This window comes from Oncorhynchus mykiss, chromosome 12 (assembly GCF_013265735.2).
Source record: "Oncorhynchus mykiss isolate Arlee chromosome 12, USDA_OmykA_1.1, whole genome shotgun sequence".
NCBI classification, from domain to species: domain Eukaryota; kingdom Metazoa; phylum Chordata; class Actinopteri; order Salmoniformes; family Salmonidae; genus Oncorhynchus; species Oncorhynchus mykiss.
The window spans coordinates 37,574,390-37,589,068 of NC_048576.1; the positions used below are offsets into that span (position 1 = coordinate 37,574,390).

The window sequence follows — 14,679 nt, forward strand, 5'->3', positions numbered from 1 at the left end:
CTCGTTGTGACACTTACCAAGACGCAGTAGAAATTGGCTTGTTTAATGAATGGGTTCATCCTATCTGACTTGTTATTCTGCCGGTGTGTTCCGTTGGTCTTGCAGCACCCTGAGACAGAGGGCAGATCCTGTCTACAGCCCACCACTCCAGATATCTGGCCTCTGCTGGAGACTCAAGGTTTACCCAGTGAGTAGACCACAGGCGGTTGGTGGCACCTTAATTGGGGGAGGACAGGCTCGTGGTAACGGCTGGAGCGGAATGAATGGTATCAAATACATCAAACACATTTGCATTTGTTTGATGCCATTCCATTTGCTCTGTTCCAGCCATTATTATGAGCCATCCTCCCCTCTGTAGCCTCCATTGGAGTAGACCGACACCTCCAACAATTGGTGGTTATCTTGTAGTAATTGAAACCAGACAATTAGCTCTTATGTTCATCCTATCTTACTCTAGCTACTAGATTTGATATGTCACAACGAAGTTTTCAGTATTGAAGATCTGTGAAAAACTGGTCATGTTCATCATTATGTGTGTTTCTCCTTCAGGATGGCAACGGTGTGGTGCGTGGCAATTACCTGTCAGTTTTCTTGGAACTGTCTGCAGGACTCCCTGAAACGTCGAAGTATGTTTTTGTCAAATTATTGTCATTCTCTTTCAAGTTTTCACTTTTAGTTATATCAACTTTAACGCGTGTGTTTGTGTCTGTAGGTACGAATACCGCGTGGAGATGGTTCACCAGGCCTCCAGCGACCCCACTAAGAACATCATCAGGGAGTTTGCGTCAGACTTTGAGGTCTGGTGCCACTTCATATAATGTTTACATACCCTATATTACTCATCTCATATCTATATGCTGTACTCTATACCATCGACTGCATCTTGCTATCTTGATGTAATGTATCACTAGCCACTTTAAACAATTCCAACTTCATATAATGTTTACATACCCTAGATTACTCATCTCATATGTATATACTGTACTCTATACCATCTACTGCATCTTGCCATCTTGATGTAATGTATCACTAGCCACTTTAAACAATTCCAACTTCATATAATGTTTACATACCCTAGATTACTCATCTCATATCTATATACTGTACTCTATACCATCTACTGCATCTTGCCTATGCCGTTCTATACCATCACTCATTCATATATTTTTTTATGTACATTTTCTTATTCATTCCTTTACACGTGTGTGTGTGGGTGTGTGTGTGTGTGTATATATAAGGTAATTGTTAGGTTAGATTACTCGTTGGATATTACTGCATTGTCGGAACTAGAAGCACAAGCATTTCGCTACACTCGCATTAACATCTGCTAACCATGTGTATGTGACAAATAAAATGTGATTTGATTTGAGGTGGGGGAGTGCTGGGGATACAACCGCTTCTTCAGACTGGACCTGCTGGCCAGTGAGGGCTACCTCAACATGCAGACTGACACTCTAGTCCTCAGGTGGGTATTGGTGAGCGACTAGTGCTTTTTGAGGTCGGTTTGACTATTGAATTTTTTTATAAAGACTTTCCATTTCAAGATAAAAAAATAAAAAATTACGTTAAAATTATTTGAGAGCTTTTTAATGGAAATTTCAAAGCCAAAAATTGTGAACCTTCAATTGCCAAAACATTGAAAATATTCCGTTCTCTGTCAATTCCACATTAGATAGACAGCGATAGAAAATAGGAAAATAAAATGAAATAAAATATTTCAGTTGTGTATATTACTGTTTATTTGATGACTATTATTTTTCATTCCTTAGTCGTCATCTCATCTCTGCTCAGGCAGAAGCAGTCAATCAGACAACGTTATGTCTGTGCTCCCCATATTGTCTTTACTCATCATATTTAGTTAGGCTAGTCTGCCTTAACATGCTGCAGAGCTGTCTGTCTGACACAATCATTTTACTAGTTCTTCAAAGTAGATAAGACACACATTCACAAACTGTCGTTGAATGTGTTCCTTATCCCTCTCTCTCGTCATTCCTCTCTCACGCGGTCCGTGTATCTAACGTAGCAGGCGTAAAAGTGTATCCATCTCTGTCCGTGCTGGAAAGAACAGGCGCAATGGATTATGGTCATTGTAGTTAATTGCCACGTTTCTGCTTCAGCCCAGCCTCCCACATAGTTCTTGACTTGATTTCTCTCGTTTAATTTTTTTTTTACTGCAGGTGAGTTACCACTACTACACATTAGACAGAAAGGTGCCATGTCTTTATCAGCTCTGATTCCGGGTTCATTGATGTCTTGTTTGACTGCCGAGGTTACTGTCTCTATCCTCAACAGGTACCAGGTGCGTTCCCCCACCTTCTTCCAGAAGTGCAGAGACCAATACTGGTACATCAGCCAGCTGGAGTCAGCCCAGTCCAGCTACATCCAGCAGATCAACAATCTCAAAGAGGTGGGGGCTTAGATCAGGGTTTACCAAATTAGGTCCTGGGTCCACGTTTTGGATTTTTCCCTAGCACTACACAACTGATTCAAATAACAAACTCATCAAGCTTTGATTATTTGAATCCGCTTTGCAGTGCTAGGTCCAAAAAACGAAACGTGCACCCAGGGGGAACCCCAGGACCGAGTTTGCTTAGATCACAAATTAATCTTAGCTTAAATGTTTGTCTTGTCATTGCATATTATGTCCACCCGTTTTCAGAGGCTGGCCATTGAGCTGATCTGTAGGCAGCAGTCTCGCAGCTCGTCCCCTCCTAACCGGCGCCTGGGCCCCTCGACCTCGGAGAGAGACTCCCGCTCAGGGAAAGGCCCCGTGGCTGAGGACAGCTGCCAGACCACTGACACCAAAAAGGAAGAGGAGGAGGAGGAGGAAGAGAAGACTCATCACGATGACTCCAATGTGAGTAACTCAGACATTAGCGCTTTATAATCATATTGAGGACCACCGATGATCACTGTATTGGTTCATGTTTTTGGTTCAAGATGGTGCACACACTACCATATGATTATACTGATTTTAAAGCTAGCTAGCTAATAAATGCACTTAGTCAGAGCAAATGTAATTCGCTATACACTATCACTGGTATTATCAGGCTGTAGACTTAAATATAGTTTCAAACAGTATCTTCTAAATAAAAGAGGAATACGCAAAGCATAAATGTTATCTAAATGAAGTAGCTAAGAGATAATAGGGTCCCCTTGGAAACACTTGTCAACACTTTGGTTCCTACCCTGTCACAATAACTCCTTCCTGGCATTTTAATTTGTTGTCATGTCAACAACATTGTATTCAAAGTGCCCACTAGTATAGAATTAGAATAAACATTCTGTTTCCATAATTCCAACAATGAGTCCAAGTGTTTTGCTCTAAATCGCAAGTCAAATCGCAATTGCAACATTTGGTAAAATATCAGGCCTAAGTTGTTTGCCCATATCGTACAACCCTACGTGGCAGTGTGGAAATTTTCAAATTAGTGCAGTAAATGCAGAAATTGATCAATGTTGACAACATTATAAAATAATCAGAATGGAGATAGACCCATTGAAATCACTTAAAATGTACGGTTGAAGTTGGAAGTTTACATACACTTAGGTTGGAGTCATTAACTCGTTTTTCAACCACTCCACAAAGTTCTTGTTAACAAACTAAATGACACAAGTAATTTTTCCAATAATTGTTTACAGACAGATTATTTCACTTATAATTCACCGTATCACAATTCCAGTGGGTCAGAAGTTTGCATACACTAAGTTGACTTTGCCTTTAAACAGCTTGGAAAAAGGACCTTGTGAAGATGCTGGAGGAAACGGGTACAAAAGTGTCTATATCCACAGTAAAATGAGTACTATATCGACGTAACCTGAAAGCCTGCTCAGCAAGGAAGAAGCCACTGCTCCAAACCTGCCATAAAAAAGCCAGACTACGGTTTGCAACTGCACATGTGGACCAAGATTGTACTTTTTGGAGAAATGTCCTCTGGTCTGATGAAACAAAAATAGAACTGTTTGGCCATAATGACCATCAATATGTTTGGAGGAAGAACACCATCCCAACCGTGAAGCACGGGGGTGGCAGCATCATGTTGTGGGGGTGCTATGCTGCAGGAGGGACTGGTGTAATTCACAAAATAGATGGCATCATGAGGCTGGAAAATTATGTGGATATATTGAAGCAACATCTCAAGACATCAGTCAGGAAGTTAAAGCTTGGTCGCAAATGGGTGTTCCAAATGGACAATGACCCCAAGCATACTTCCAAAATTGTGGCAAAATGGCTTAAGGACAACAAAGTCACGGTATTGGAGTGGCCATCACAAAGCCCTGACCTCAATCCTATAGAAAATTTGTGGGCAGAACTGAAAAATCATGTGCGAGCAAAGAGGCCTAGAAACCTGACTCAGTTACACCAGCTCTGTCAGGAGGAATGGGCCTGAATTCACCCAACTTACTGTGGGAAGCTTGAAGGCTACCTGAAAAGTTTGACCCAAGTTAAACAATTTAAAGGCGATGCTACCAAGTACTAATTGAGTGTGTGTAAACTTCTGACCCACTGGGAATGTGATGAAAGAAATAAAAGCTGAAATAAATCATTCTCTCTACTATTATTCTGACATTTCACATTTTTAAATTAAAAGTGGTGTTCCTAACTGACTTAAGACAGGGAATTTTTACTAGGATTAAATGTCAGGAATTTTGGAAAAACTGAGTTTAAATGTATTTGGCTAAGGTGTATGTAAACTTCTGACTTCAACTGTGTTGCCACCCTTGGGTTATGCACTACTTATAAAGCAAATGTAATGCTTTTATTATTAAAAACATAAAATTCCGTGATATATTTTGGCCATATTGTCCAGCCCTAATGGGAGTCTGGCGAGGCGCCTGAGATGGCGTTTTCTATCACCATCAACAAAACACCAAATTAATTTATTGTGGAATGGTGTCGAATCTTTCCAATAGAGTTCCAGACCATTATAGAATCTATGCCAAGGCACATTGAAGCTGTTTTGGCTCGTGGTGGCCCAGCGCCCTATTCTACCGTTCAAAAGTTTGGGGTCACTTAGAAATGTCCTTGTTTTTTAACAAAAAGCTCCATTAAAATAACATCAACATAACATCAAATAGATGTTAGCACAGCTGAAAACCGATTAAAGATGCAATAAAACTGGCCTTCTTTAGACTAGTTGAGTATCCCAAACGCATCAGCGTTTGGGGGTTTGATTACAGGCTCAAAATGTCTAAAAACAAAGACTTTCTTCTGAAACTCGCCAGTTTTTCTTGTTCTGAGAAATTAAGGCAATTCCATGCGAGAAATTGCCCAGAAACTGAAGATCTCTTTCAACGCTGTGTACTACTCCCTTTCACAGAACTTCACAAAATGTAGAATTTTGGTTAATATTTGTTTCAGATTAAAATTGTATTTAAAAAAATGGCGCATCATTAGTCTATATTACTGGACTAAATTAGATTTTAAAAAACACTTATAAATCATTCCACCTTTTCTTCCACTTAATTTCTCTTGTCATACCTAAGCGCTGACCTCAGTGTGCAGTATCATAAGTTGTCTTAAGATGGAGATGCGACACAGTAGAGGGGAAACACTTGGTGCGTCAGGAGCTGAGCTCCAAGCTACGTGTTGTCTGAACATTGTGCTAATGTTGCATTAATGTTGAAGTGTGATCATGAGCATTCTGACGGGGACCTTGAGCATGGACTGTTTCATTGGTGTATCAGATGATAAAACTTGACAGAGCAGTACTAGAGGCTCTTATGTAAATGTTGTGCCAACGTTGTGGTGTGGTCAGGAGCTGTCTGACGGGGATTTGGAGGTGGACTGTCTGACGGGGGATGAGGAGGTGAACCCTCTGGACGGCAGCAGCACCTCTGGCAGCTCCACGGCAACCAGCAACACAGAGGAGAACGACATCGACGAAGAGACCATGTGAGCGACCTACCGAAACTTGCTTGTTTTTGGGGGATGGATGCAGAAAGGAAATGTGTATTTTCCGTATCCTATCAGTACAATTGTTAGACTCCCTCTGCCCTTCCCCACCATCCGGGTTGTGCTACTTAGAAAAAGTGTTTTATATGACTAGTGTATGCGTACCTCATCGACGTGTTTTCAAACCCCTGCAACCAGAGAGGCTGAGAGTGGAGTGCAGCGCTGGATCATCAGCCTCGCATGTTCTCTCTCCCCCATCCACCCCCTCATTGTGAGCTCTCCAGATGAGCCGTCCATGAGTCATCATTGCTCCTCATACTGCCTGGCTGGCTGAGTGTAAAACACCAACACGAGGCTCACCAGCTCCTTCCTCACACAAGCGCACACTTACATAGACATTATCACACATGTACCGTATGCATAAACACTCTCACAGAAGGGCTTCCCATGTCTTCATACAGACCTGTACGCGCATGCATACACACATTACATAGAGAACACACCTTGTCCAATCTCCATGCCTCTCCTGAAACACTTAAATCCATGTTAGTGCTCCATGTTTGCTTTTAACAAGGATCCTCTCAGGCCCTGTGGGGGGAAACTACAGTCAAGTGCCATCCCCCTCTCCTCCCACAAGGCACTTCTCTCGCGCTCGCAAAAGCTGTAATGCTGGTAGGGCTTTTTCTCCTCCAAGATGCTCTGGGATGCGTTGCTCCATCGTTCCCACGTCTATAAATACGCTGAGTGGCGGCGAGTGAGAAAAGCTCTGCTGGATATCTCTGACTCATGTTGTGCTATGGGCTGATATAATGGCAAGGGCTGCTGTGTTTCCCGTTGTCACCTGGGGCATACCTAAAGGCATGTGTATAGGGAAGGCTTACAGACTGATGTATACGAACACACAATGTACAGGCACACAAGTCAGTCACTTACTTGCACACTCTCAAATGGGCACGCACATCCCCATGGGGCCCATTTGGCCCCTGCTAAAAGAACAGCACAACTTATCATTAAGCTGTACCATTCGACAGAGAACATTGCAGTGTCCATCAATTTCATCAGTAGAGCTACTAGTTGGTCTGTGACAACAGAGCACTTTCTGTCTAATCACCCTAAAAAGCTTTTTGGTAAGGGAACACTGCTCTGTGATTTAGGGAGTCCTGGACATGCACACATTTTCTCATTGAAGAGTTGCTGGTCCAGCCAAGGTCTTGCGGATGCTGATTTATTAGTTGTCTCATTAATGCCGTCTCCCAGCCTATAGTATTGGCCAAGGAACTCAATTTTCCTTAAGTGGGGTTGATTTGAACGTGCACAGTTTCTATACCCAAAGAGGTCCATGGAGGGAACGACATTTCCATGTCCCCCAAATGGTCACATCTCGCTGTCTTGTAACAATAAATCGGCCAATAAAACCAATTGATAAACTGAATCAACTAAAACTCAGTTGACCAAATTTAAATGCCAGCGAGGCTATTTGAAATGATAGGTAGACTTGTTTTCCTGGTCTTGGCATGGTTTCGGCATTCAGTCAGCTTTAGTGTTGACTGTCAGCTAAAGTTTTAGTGTTCGTTTGACCGTGACATTGTAGCAACGTTGTTCCCAGTCCTGAAGTTGATGGTCTCTTGTTCTCAGGTCTGGGGAGAATGACGTGGAGTTCAGTAGGAACCTGGATATGGAGGAGGGAGAACTGCCTGCCGCTGTGGCAGGAGCAGCAGGTAACCTCTTCCTCCCCTTTGTCTCCATCTCTTTCTCTCTCTCTACTCCCTCATCTGTTTTTCCATCTCCCTCCCCTCTTTTCTCTCCATCCCGTTCTCTTTCAACCTTGTTCTCCCTCTCATACTTTCTGTCTGTACGTCTCTTTCCGTCGCCTTTTTTCTCTTCTCTTTTTGATCTATATCATCATAACCCTTGTGTGTGTGTGTGTGTATAATGGGGCTTAAAGAGGATGTCATGGGTGCTGATGTGGAATGTTTAAACTGTGTGTGTGTGTGTGAAGCCAAAGGGGAGTGTGAAAGGCTGCATAACAATCCATGTGTCAGTTTACTTTCATTTACATAGTGTTTAGGATGCACCTTTCTTTGGCAGATCTAAGCCTTGTCCTGTTACTCTTCGGTACTTTGATAATTGATTTAAACTTTAGCAACTCAGTGCGGGCCACCCTTAAACTTGGACATGTTGGTAGTCCCTTTTACTTCATATCGGACTCTCCTCCGAAAGGAAAATATCCATTATTACATGCCCCAATGCCTAATAGTCGGTTATCCAGGGAGGTTATTCAAATTCAAATGTATTCATTAAACATTGGCTGCAAAGTGGATTATCGTCCCCGCCTCCATTACTCTCACTGCCTCAGACAGAGTAGCGTTTTTTTTCCAATCTAATCTCTCGCCTTTTGAAATGCTCATTGTATGCAGCCCTTAATGATTTTTATGCTGCTCTCGTAGCTGTGCGCCGGCTGACTCATTCAGTACTGCAGTGAAATGGCTGAAGAGTTGAACTGAATCTTGGTGCAGGAGTTCTCTTGTCTGTAACTTAAAATGGAGATGCAGCATGGGCTGTTTAGTAGCCATTGAGCTCTGTTCTGTGTTAAACCTAGGTAAAGATTTCCTTTTGCACAAGTATTCAATATGCCCTTTTCCAAACTCATTCAAAGTGTCAATTGACTCCCCTTGCTGCTCCTCCAACACTCGATAGATAGAAGCATATCCAGTGTAGCTCACATTTGGTCTCCCCTTCCTGTTTGCAACTGTTTCCTCACCATTGTACCTCTGAACGTACCTTTCTCACTCTAACCCTCTCCCAGGAAGCTCTAACCCCGGGGCCAGGTCTCTGAGGCATAGTGGTGGTCTCTCCTCCGCTGGCAGCAACAACAGTTTGCTAGAAATTGACCCCGTCATCCTCATCCAGCTACTGGATCTGAAGGAGCGCAGCAGTGTGGAGTCACTGTGGGGCCTTCAACCCAGACCCCCTGCCTCCCTGCTGCACAGCCCAGGTAGGGTCTGTCATTCACAGCCTCCTACTCTGTACAGGGTAGCCAAGCTAAGGCACAGTCACTCCCTCTTTGGCAGACATTAGGATAAGCGCTAATAGCCAATTAATCTTTTAATCTCCTTTTTTCACTCTTCCCTTTTTTCTCTCGCTCCAGTCCAAGTCCACTCCAGGAAGGAGCGGGGTGAGCGCAGGCCTCAGACAGTGAGGCGGGGAGCCCCAGACTCTGGGGTCCTGATTCGGCTCAAGGCACAGATGGCAGAGGTGCGCAGTAAGATGACGGATGTCAAGTGTCAGCTGGAGGCACGGGGGGAGACCAAGGCAGGGCCCTCCGGCGGGGCCACAGGTGTGGAGCAGGGGCCCTCTTACCACTCAGAGCTACGGCCCAGCAGGAAGCCCATAGAGCTAGATCTGATGGGGAAAGGACCTGGGGTCTCCAGACACTGTCGCTCTGGTGAGAGTTGCTACACACACACACACACATAATACACACACACACTACATAATACACACAATCTGTGGAATCGGATAGCATTTTACATCACGTTCTACTGTCAAAGTCTTTGAAGACTAGATGGGCAGCTGGGGAGCTATCAACTGCTCAGGCAGATGTTTATCTAGCTGTGGTTTGTGTGGCAGGAGGGAAGAAGGCCTCCTCTCCCAAGCAGGATGGGAGCAGGCTGGGCCTAAGGAGGGCTGCAGACTTAGTTGAGAAGGAGCTGAGAGGCCAGAGCGGTGGAGAGTCGTCCAGCGACCAAGGCCTCTTTCCCAGGGGCACCTCCAACGGATCAGAGGGTCAGTAGTAAAGCCAGGTAGAGGTGTTGGGGTTATCAGTGTTTAGACCACCATGGATCTACCTATGTTCCCAAATAAATGATTGTCAGCTGATGACTTCTGACTGACCAGTGTTTCCCTGTGCGGTGTCATACTGTAGGAGCCCTGAAGCCACGCAGCACCCACAGCTCCCCTCCCTATCTGGGCAGCTCGTCGTCCTCTGAAAACAAACCCTGCAGCTCCAAACACGACCAGGAGCAGCTCTACGGGTCTGATCTGTACGCTCTGGAGGTCCTCAGCTGCATCTCCACCGCCACCATGGCACGACCCAGGACCAAAACCATGGGGTAAACTAACACCCTGTCCTAAATCCAACCCTAGCCCCTATGCATTTGTGGAGATCCAAAGCGATTGGATTGAAATTCTATTGTTTATTTTTCCCATATCTAATATTTTTTCATACAGTCCAGGTGCTTGGAGAATGGAGCTTGATAATTGAAAAGTGTACTTGACAGTTGAGAATATAAACTCCCTCATACAACATTTCTGTTTGCTCCACAATCTTTTAATGGATCGTTTTAAACCAACACTTTGGTTATTATTCCTTTATCATGTGTTTAGCCCCTGCCAAAGCCTCCAATTTAACAATTAGGTTTTTTTTTGGCGTCATATTTGTTTTGTGCTACTGTTTCTTTATTACTTCACTGTGCCAACCTTGGCTGGGTTTTAAAAGAATGCCGGATAAGTGAAAATAAAGTGTGCTGCTGCTGTGCTAAGTGGTATTTCTGTGGCACCCTATTTGGTATTGCAAATTGACCCTCCCAGTGGACCACAAAGGCCTTGAGAGCCAGCTTTCTCTTAAATAACTGTTTAGCTTTGGAATAAACCAGCTACTAGAGTGGTGAAAATGTTGCTGTTCCTATCCATCAGTGTTCTGTAAGTTTTGTGTGGACCCCAGGAAGAAAAGCCGCTGCTTCTTTAACAGCTAATGGTGATACGAATACAAATCGTAAATCTCAACAATAGCTTAGAAAGAATTTAAGAAAAATGTCTATTGAAATCATACAATTTCGCTTGTGCTTAAAATAAGAGTGGCAAATCTACTTTCCTCCTGTCTAGCATTTGTGTGGATGGCCATTTTTATTAATTGATGGACCACTCTAGGAGCAGTGTGAAAAGGTCTTGGCAGTGGCCATGGGGATTATCTGAGGTGATGTTGTGCAGGAGGCTTTGTGAGAAGGGAATTGTGTGAACTGACACCCTCCTTCTCTCTCTTCCTCCTCCCCTCCCTCAGGGCCGGCCTGCTGACGGACAGCTCTCTGGACTGTGACTCGGAGCCGGCTGAGATCCGCCAGTCACTGCTCTTCCTGGCAGAGGAACCCTCTTCATGCCCCAACGAAGGTGAGCCCTCACTGCTCTAACACCCCTCCCTTCCTCCACCTCTAGCTCCACCCTCCTCTACGGAGGATTGTGATGGCACTACGGCTTGAGCTCCACTCTTCATCTTAAGTGGATAGAATGTGCTGTAATCTAATACCATACTGCAGGTAGAGTTAACAGCTTCTTTGAGAAGGGTATTTTAAAATGTGTTTCTCCTCCAGCATTTCCCCTAATGAACTCTGGGATGAGTCTGTAGAGAGAGCGAGTGGGTGTCTACTTGGCACTGGTGTGCAAGATGAGACCATCTGTGCCAAGAGCACACCTGTTCCCCTTACCTGTGAGACTCCGCTATAAGGTTCTTTCTGTCTCCCCCACCCTGTTTCTGGACCTTTTTCTTTCTTTACATCTTTCTGCTGTTTTTCTTTTTGACCCCCCCTTTCTGTTTACCTATGTGCTCTCCCTTTTCTGTTTTCCTGTCTCTCCCTGTCATTCTGTTTTCCCTTATCTTGTGTGTCCCTCTTTCTGTCTGTCAGGTCATGTTGTCCAGAAGCGGACGGTGGTACTGCTGCCAGGTATGAGTAGTGATAGTGAGATCGACTGTGACACAGAGAACGAGGACGAGGTGGTGGTCCTGGAGGCTGGAGATTGTCGCTACGACACCCCGGCACTGCCCTGCGCAGGTCAATATTGTTACCTGCTGTAACCCCCTCACACAAAAACATGCATACCCTAGTGTGGGGTTTCATTTCTGCACGTTCTCCACACACATTTATCCTCAAATCAACTTGCCAGTTCCTTGGAAGGATATTATTGCTATGATTAAATGCTTATTTTCTTCTTTCCTCCCAGGAGACCAGTTGATCTCTGATGACCTAAGCTTCACCACAGTAGAGACCACAGAGAGGTGATTCCCCTCCAATTTGGACACCACATCCAGTCTAGACAGTGGCAATCGCCATGTGGGAACTGGATCGTAGTGTATATAACTTTAATGCACATGAGCATTTGTGTAGACACTTGCATGCACTCATTCTAGTCACTGACAACCCAAATACTACGAGAATACTACAACTCAGTAAATAAGCACCTTGATGATGACGACTAACTGCAAAATGTGTCACAATATATTTGGTCACATTCATTCATCTTTTCATTTAAATGTACATTTTATGAAATATGAGTTTATGGGGCGATGAACAATATATTTGCGAGAGACATATATTCCTGTCGGTGTGAAATAAAATAGGAAGCTATAATATGTAACTAATGAGGTCATGGTTGACTTTTGCAATGTCTACATACTCAGATTGGGCTTTGGTCTGGGCATTATGAGCTAAGGTGAATTTTTAGAAAGAAGCAGGGGGCACCTGCTTCACAACAGAAAGAGAACATCAAAAGCTCTCTGCCTTTCTGATTCAATGAGGTGCTATTGATGTATTTGTGTGGAGGAGCACAGTCAAGCAGGTATCACACAGTGCTGTAATGAACACTCAATTCTGGTTAAGTCTAAACAAATGCCTTGAAATGAAGTGGACACATTTACAACCTTAATTCCTGTATCAACATGGCATAAAAACGTGTTAGGAACCCTTTACGTTAACTGAAGGAAAGGCGGGGATGAAACACAAGGAAAAATGGCCCAAAGTCCCCTCTGTGTAAATCTTGTCAATGTAAACTACTGTACTTCATCAACTTCTCCCGTTAGATTGGAGTTGCTTTCCCCCCAGTAAATCATTCAGAACAAGAACCAGTTTTGCTGCTGTGTAGACAAACATTGAAATGTGGATCAATGGTACGTCCTCCTCTGGCCTCTGTAAAAGATGGCTACATTTTGAATTGGTATTGAGTGAATTCTTAGTAGGGAAATGACTCTTGCTCACAGTATTGGGTGGATTCTGACTGAATTGATTATTAACCATTCTTGATTGACGGTCTGGGCTTCAAGTGCTCGTTGACCTTGTCTCTTCATTGCACATCAAAGCTGACATACATTATTCGTACATACAGGGTTCTTTCTTTCATGAAGAAGTGTTTTCTGCAGCCCTTGTCAAGATGAGCTCTGTAACATAGGCACATGTGTAGGTGTTGTTTTGCATTTTCTTCCCTGATAGCATTTGTGTCCACACTGTAATTTCCATCTTCGCTCTTTCCCTGTGCTGTGTGAGCAACTCCTCCCAGTTCAGCTTTTCTGCTTGACTTAGAAAAATGGGTCCATACAAATTCACCAGTTTTGACTTCTATGAAGCAGATGCAACTCAGTGGATTCCTTTCCCTGTTCAAACATGGTCTTAAATGGATTCAAATGTTACACTCCATCTTCTTGGGTCTAGATACATTTTTATTTGTCTGAGTTAATTATTAGCAAAAATGTGTTTGACTGAGACGTGTGTAAATAATAGTTTGTTCTGTACAAAGACTCCCCAACAATGATGTGAATATTTTTCTTTAAAGCGTGTAAATTACCTTTTAGAATTACCTTTTAGAATTGTTTCCTTTTTGCCCATCAGAGGGTGCCATTTCTGCCTTAAAAGTTTAGCTTTGCTCTGTGACCGTGGACCATTTTTCTTTACACAGTGCCATTTTATTGCTTTCAACCCTTAAAATGAATCTAAAGGCCACACTAGCGTCCACATGGACATCATAATAGAAACTGTAGTTGCTTTTTGGAGAACAATGAACACTGACAGTCGTTCTTTGAATAATGTGGTGACCCAAACCGAATCTGTAAACATTTCTATCCCTTGAAAGGGAGGTATGTAAGATGTCTCAAAGTATACTAATGTGCATTGACTAATAAGGAAATATGTTCTAAATGCCTGAGTGGAGAGCTGAGTGGTTAACGCTGTTAATATCTTCCTATGTCAGCTATAGGATGCCTGACGCTAAACCCACAGCTGCACATCTTCCTAATGTTCCATCGTGTGCCTAGAATCACATGGCTTTAATAGGGTTGAATAGGCAGAGTGTGGAAATATGCGTAAAACCTCTTGTGCCCTTGAAAGGGTGTTTGTATATACAGCTCGAGACTCATCCTGATATGGTCTTATTGTGTCTATATCGATTTCTGTGTTTTGTGTGTGTGTGTACACTGCACATTTCTGTTACTGCCCAGGTTTGAGATGTGTGTGTGTGTGTGTGTGTGTGTGTGTACACTGCACATTTCTGTTACTGCCCAGGTTTGAGATGTGTGTGTGTGTGTGTGTACACTGCACATTTCTGTTACTGCCCAGGTTTGAGGTGTGTGTGTACACTGCACATTTCTGTTACTGCCCAGGTTTGAGGTGTGTGTGTACACTGCACATTTCTGTTACTGCCTAGATTTGAGGTGTGTGTACACTGCCCAGGTTTGAGGTGTGTGTGTGTGTGTGTGTGTGTGTGTGTGGGCTGGCTGAGGGAAGGCACTAGAAAGGTGATTAGATGTTTTTGAGTGTTCATGCTCTCCTTGTGTCTGAGTGTTTTGTATTGTCCCAGAATGCAGTGGGAATTTGTTGGGAATGTCTTTTTTTTTAATTCATTTTTTGTACTAATATGACATGAACAAATTAAAATATTGTTTGGTTTCTTGAACTGGAACACGTTTTGTAACACGTTTTTGTAACCTACATATGGAAATACTTGTCAAATGACTGAATAACGAA

General features: G+C 43.4%; 1 protein-coding gene across 7 annotated transcripts in view; it reads left to right on the plus strand.

Annotated features, from left to right (window-relative positions):
- The window catches only part of LOC110537545 (E3 ubiquitin-protein ligase TRIM37), a 28,181-nt gene extending 13,502 nt beyond the window's left edge, over nt 1–14,679 (plus strand). Inside the window, exons 12-27 of one of the 7 annotated variants that reach the window (XR_005034964.1) lie at nt 106–187; nt 550–626; nt 713–797; nt 1,371–1,465; nt 2,293–2,407; nt 2,660–2,857; nt 5,760–5,896; nt 7,532–7,614; nt 8,703–8,891; nt 9,045–9,341; nt 9,527–9,682; nt 9,822–10,008; nt 10,956–11,062; nt 11,575–11,721; nt 11,891–14,284; nt 14,393–14,679. Coding sequence is in view for 1 of the 7 variants with exons in the window: in XM_036937504.1 (XP_036793399.1) it covers nt 106–187; nt 550–626; nt 713–797; nt 1,371–1,465; nt 2,293–2,407; nt 2,660–2,857; nt 5,760–5,896; nt 7,532–7,614; nt 8,703–8,891; nt 9,045–9,341; nt 9,527–9,682; nt 9,822–10,008; nt 10,956–11,062; nt 11,575–11,721; nt 11,891–11,949 (2,014 nt within the window). In the remaining 6 variants the exon portion in view is untranslated. Of the gene's footprint in view, nt 1–105; nt 188–549; nt 627–712; nt 798–1,370; nt 1,466–2,292; nt 2,408–2,659; nt 2,858–5,759; nt 5,897–7,531; nt 7,615–8,702; nt 8,892–9,044; nt 9,342–9,526; nt 9,683–9,821; nt 10,009–10,955; nt 11,063–11,574; nt 11,722–11,890 lie in introns of all 7 variants that reach the window. The other 6 variants (XR_005034965.1, XR_005034962.1, XR_005034963.1 and 3 more) reach the window with 6 other exon arrangements.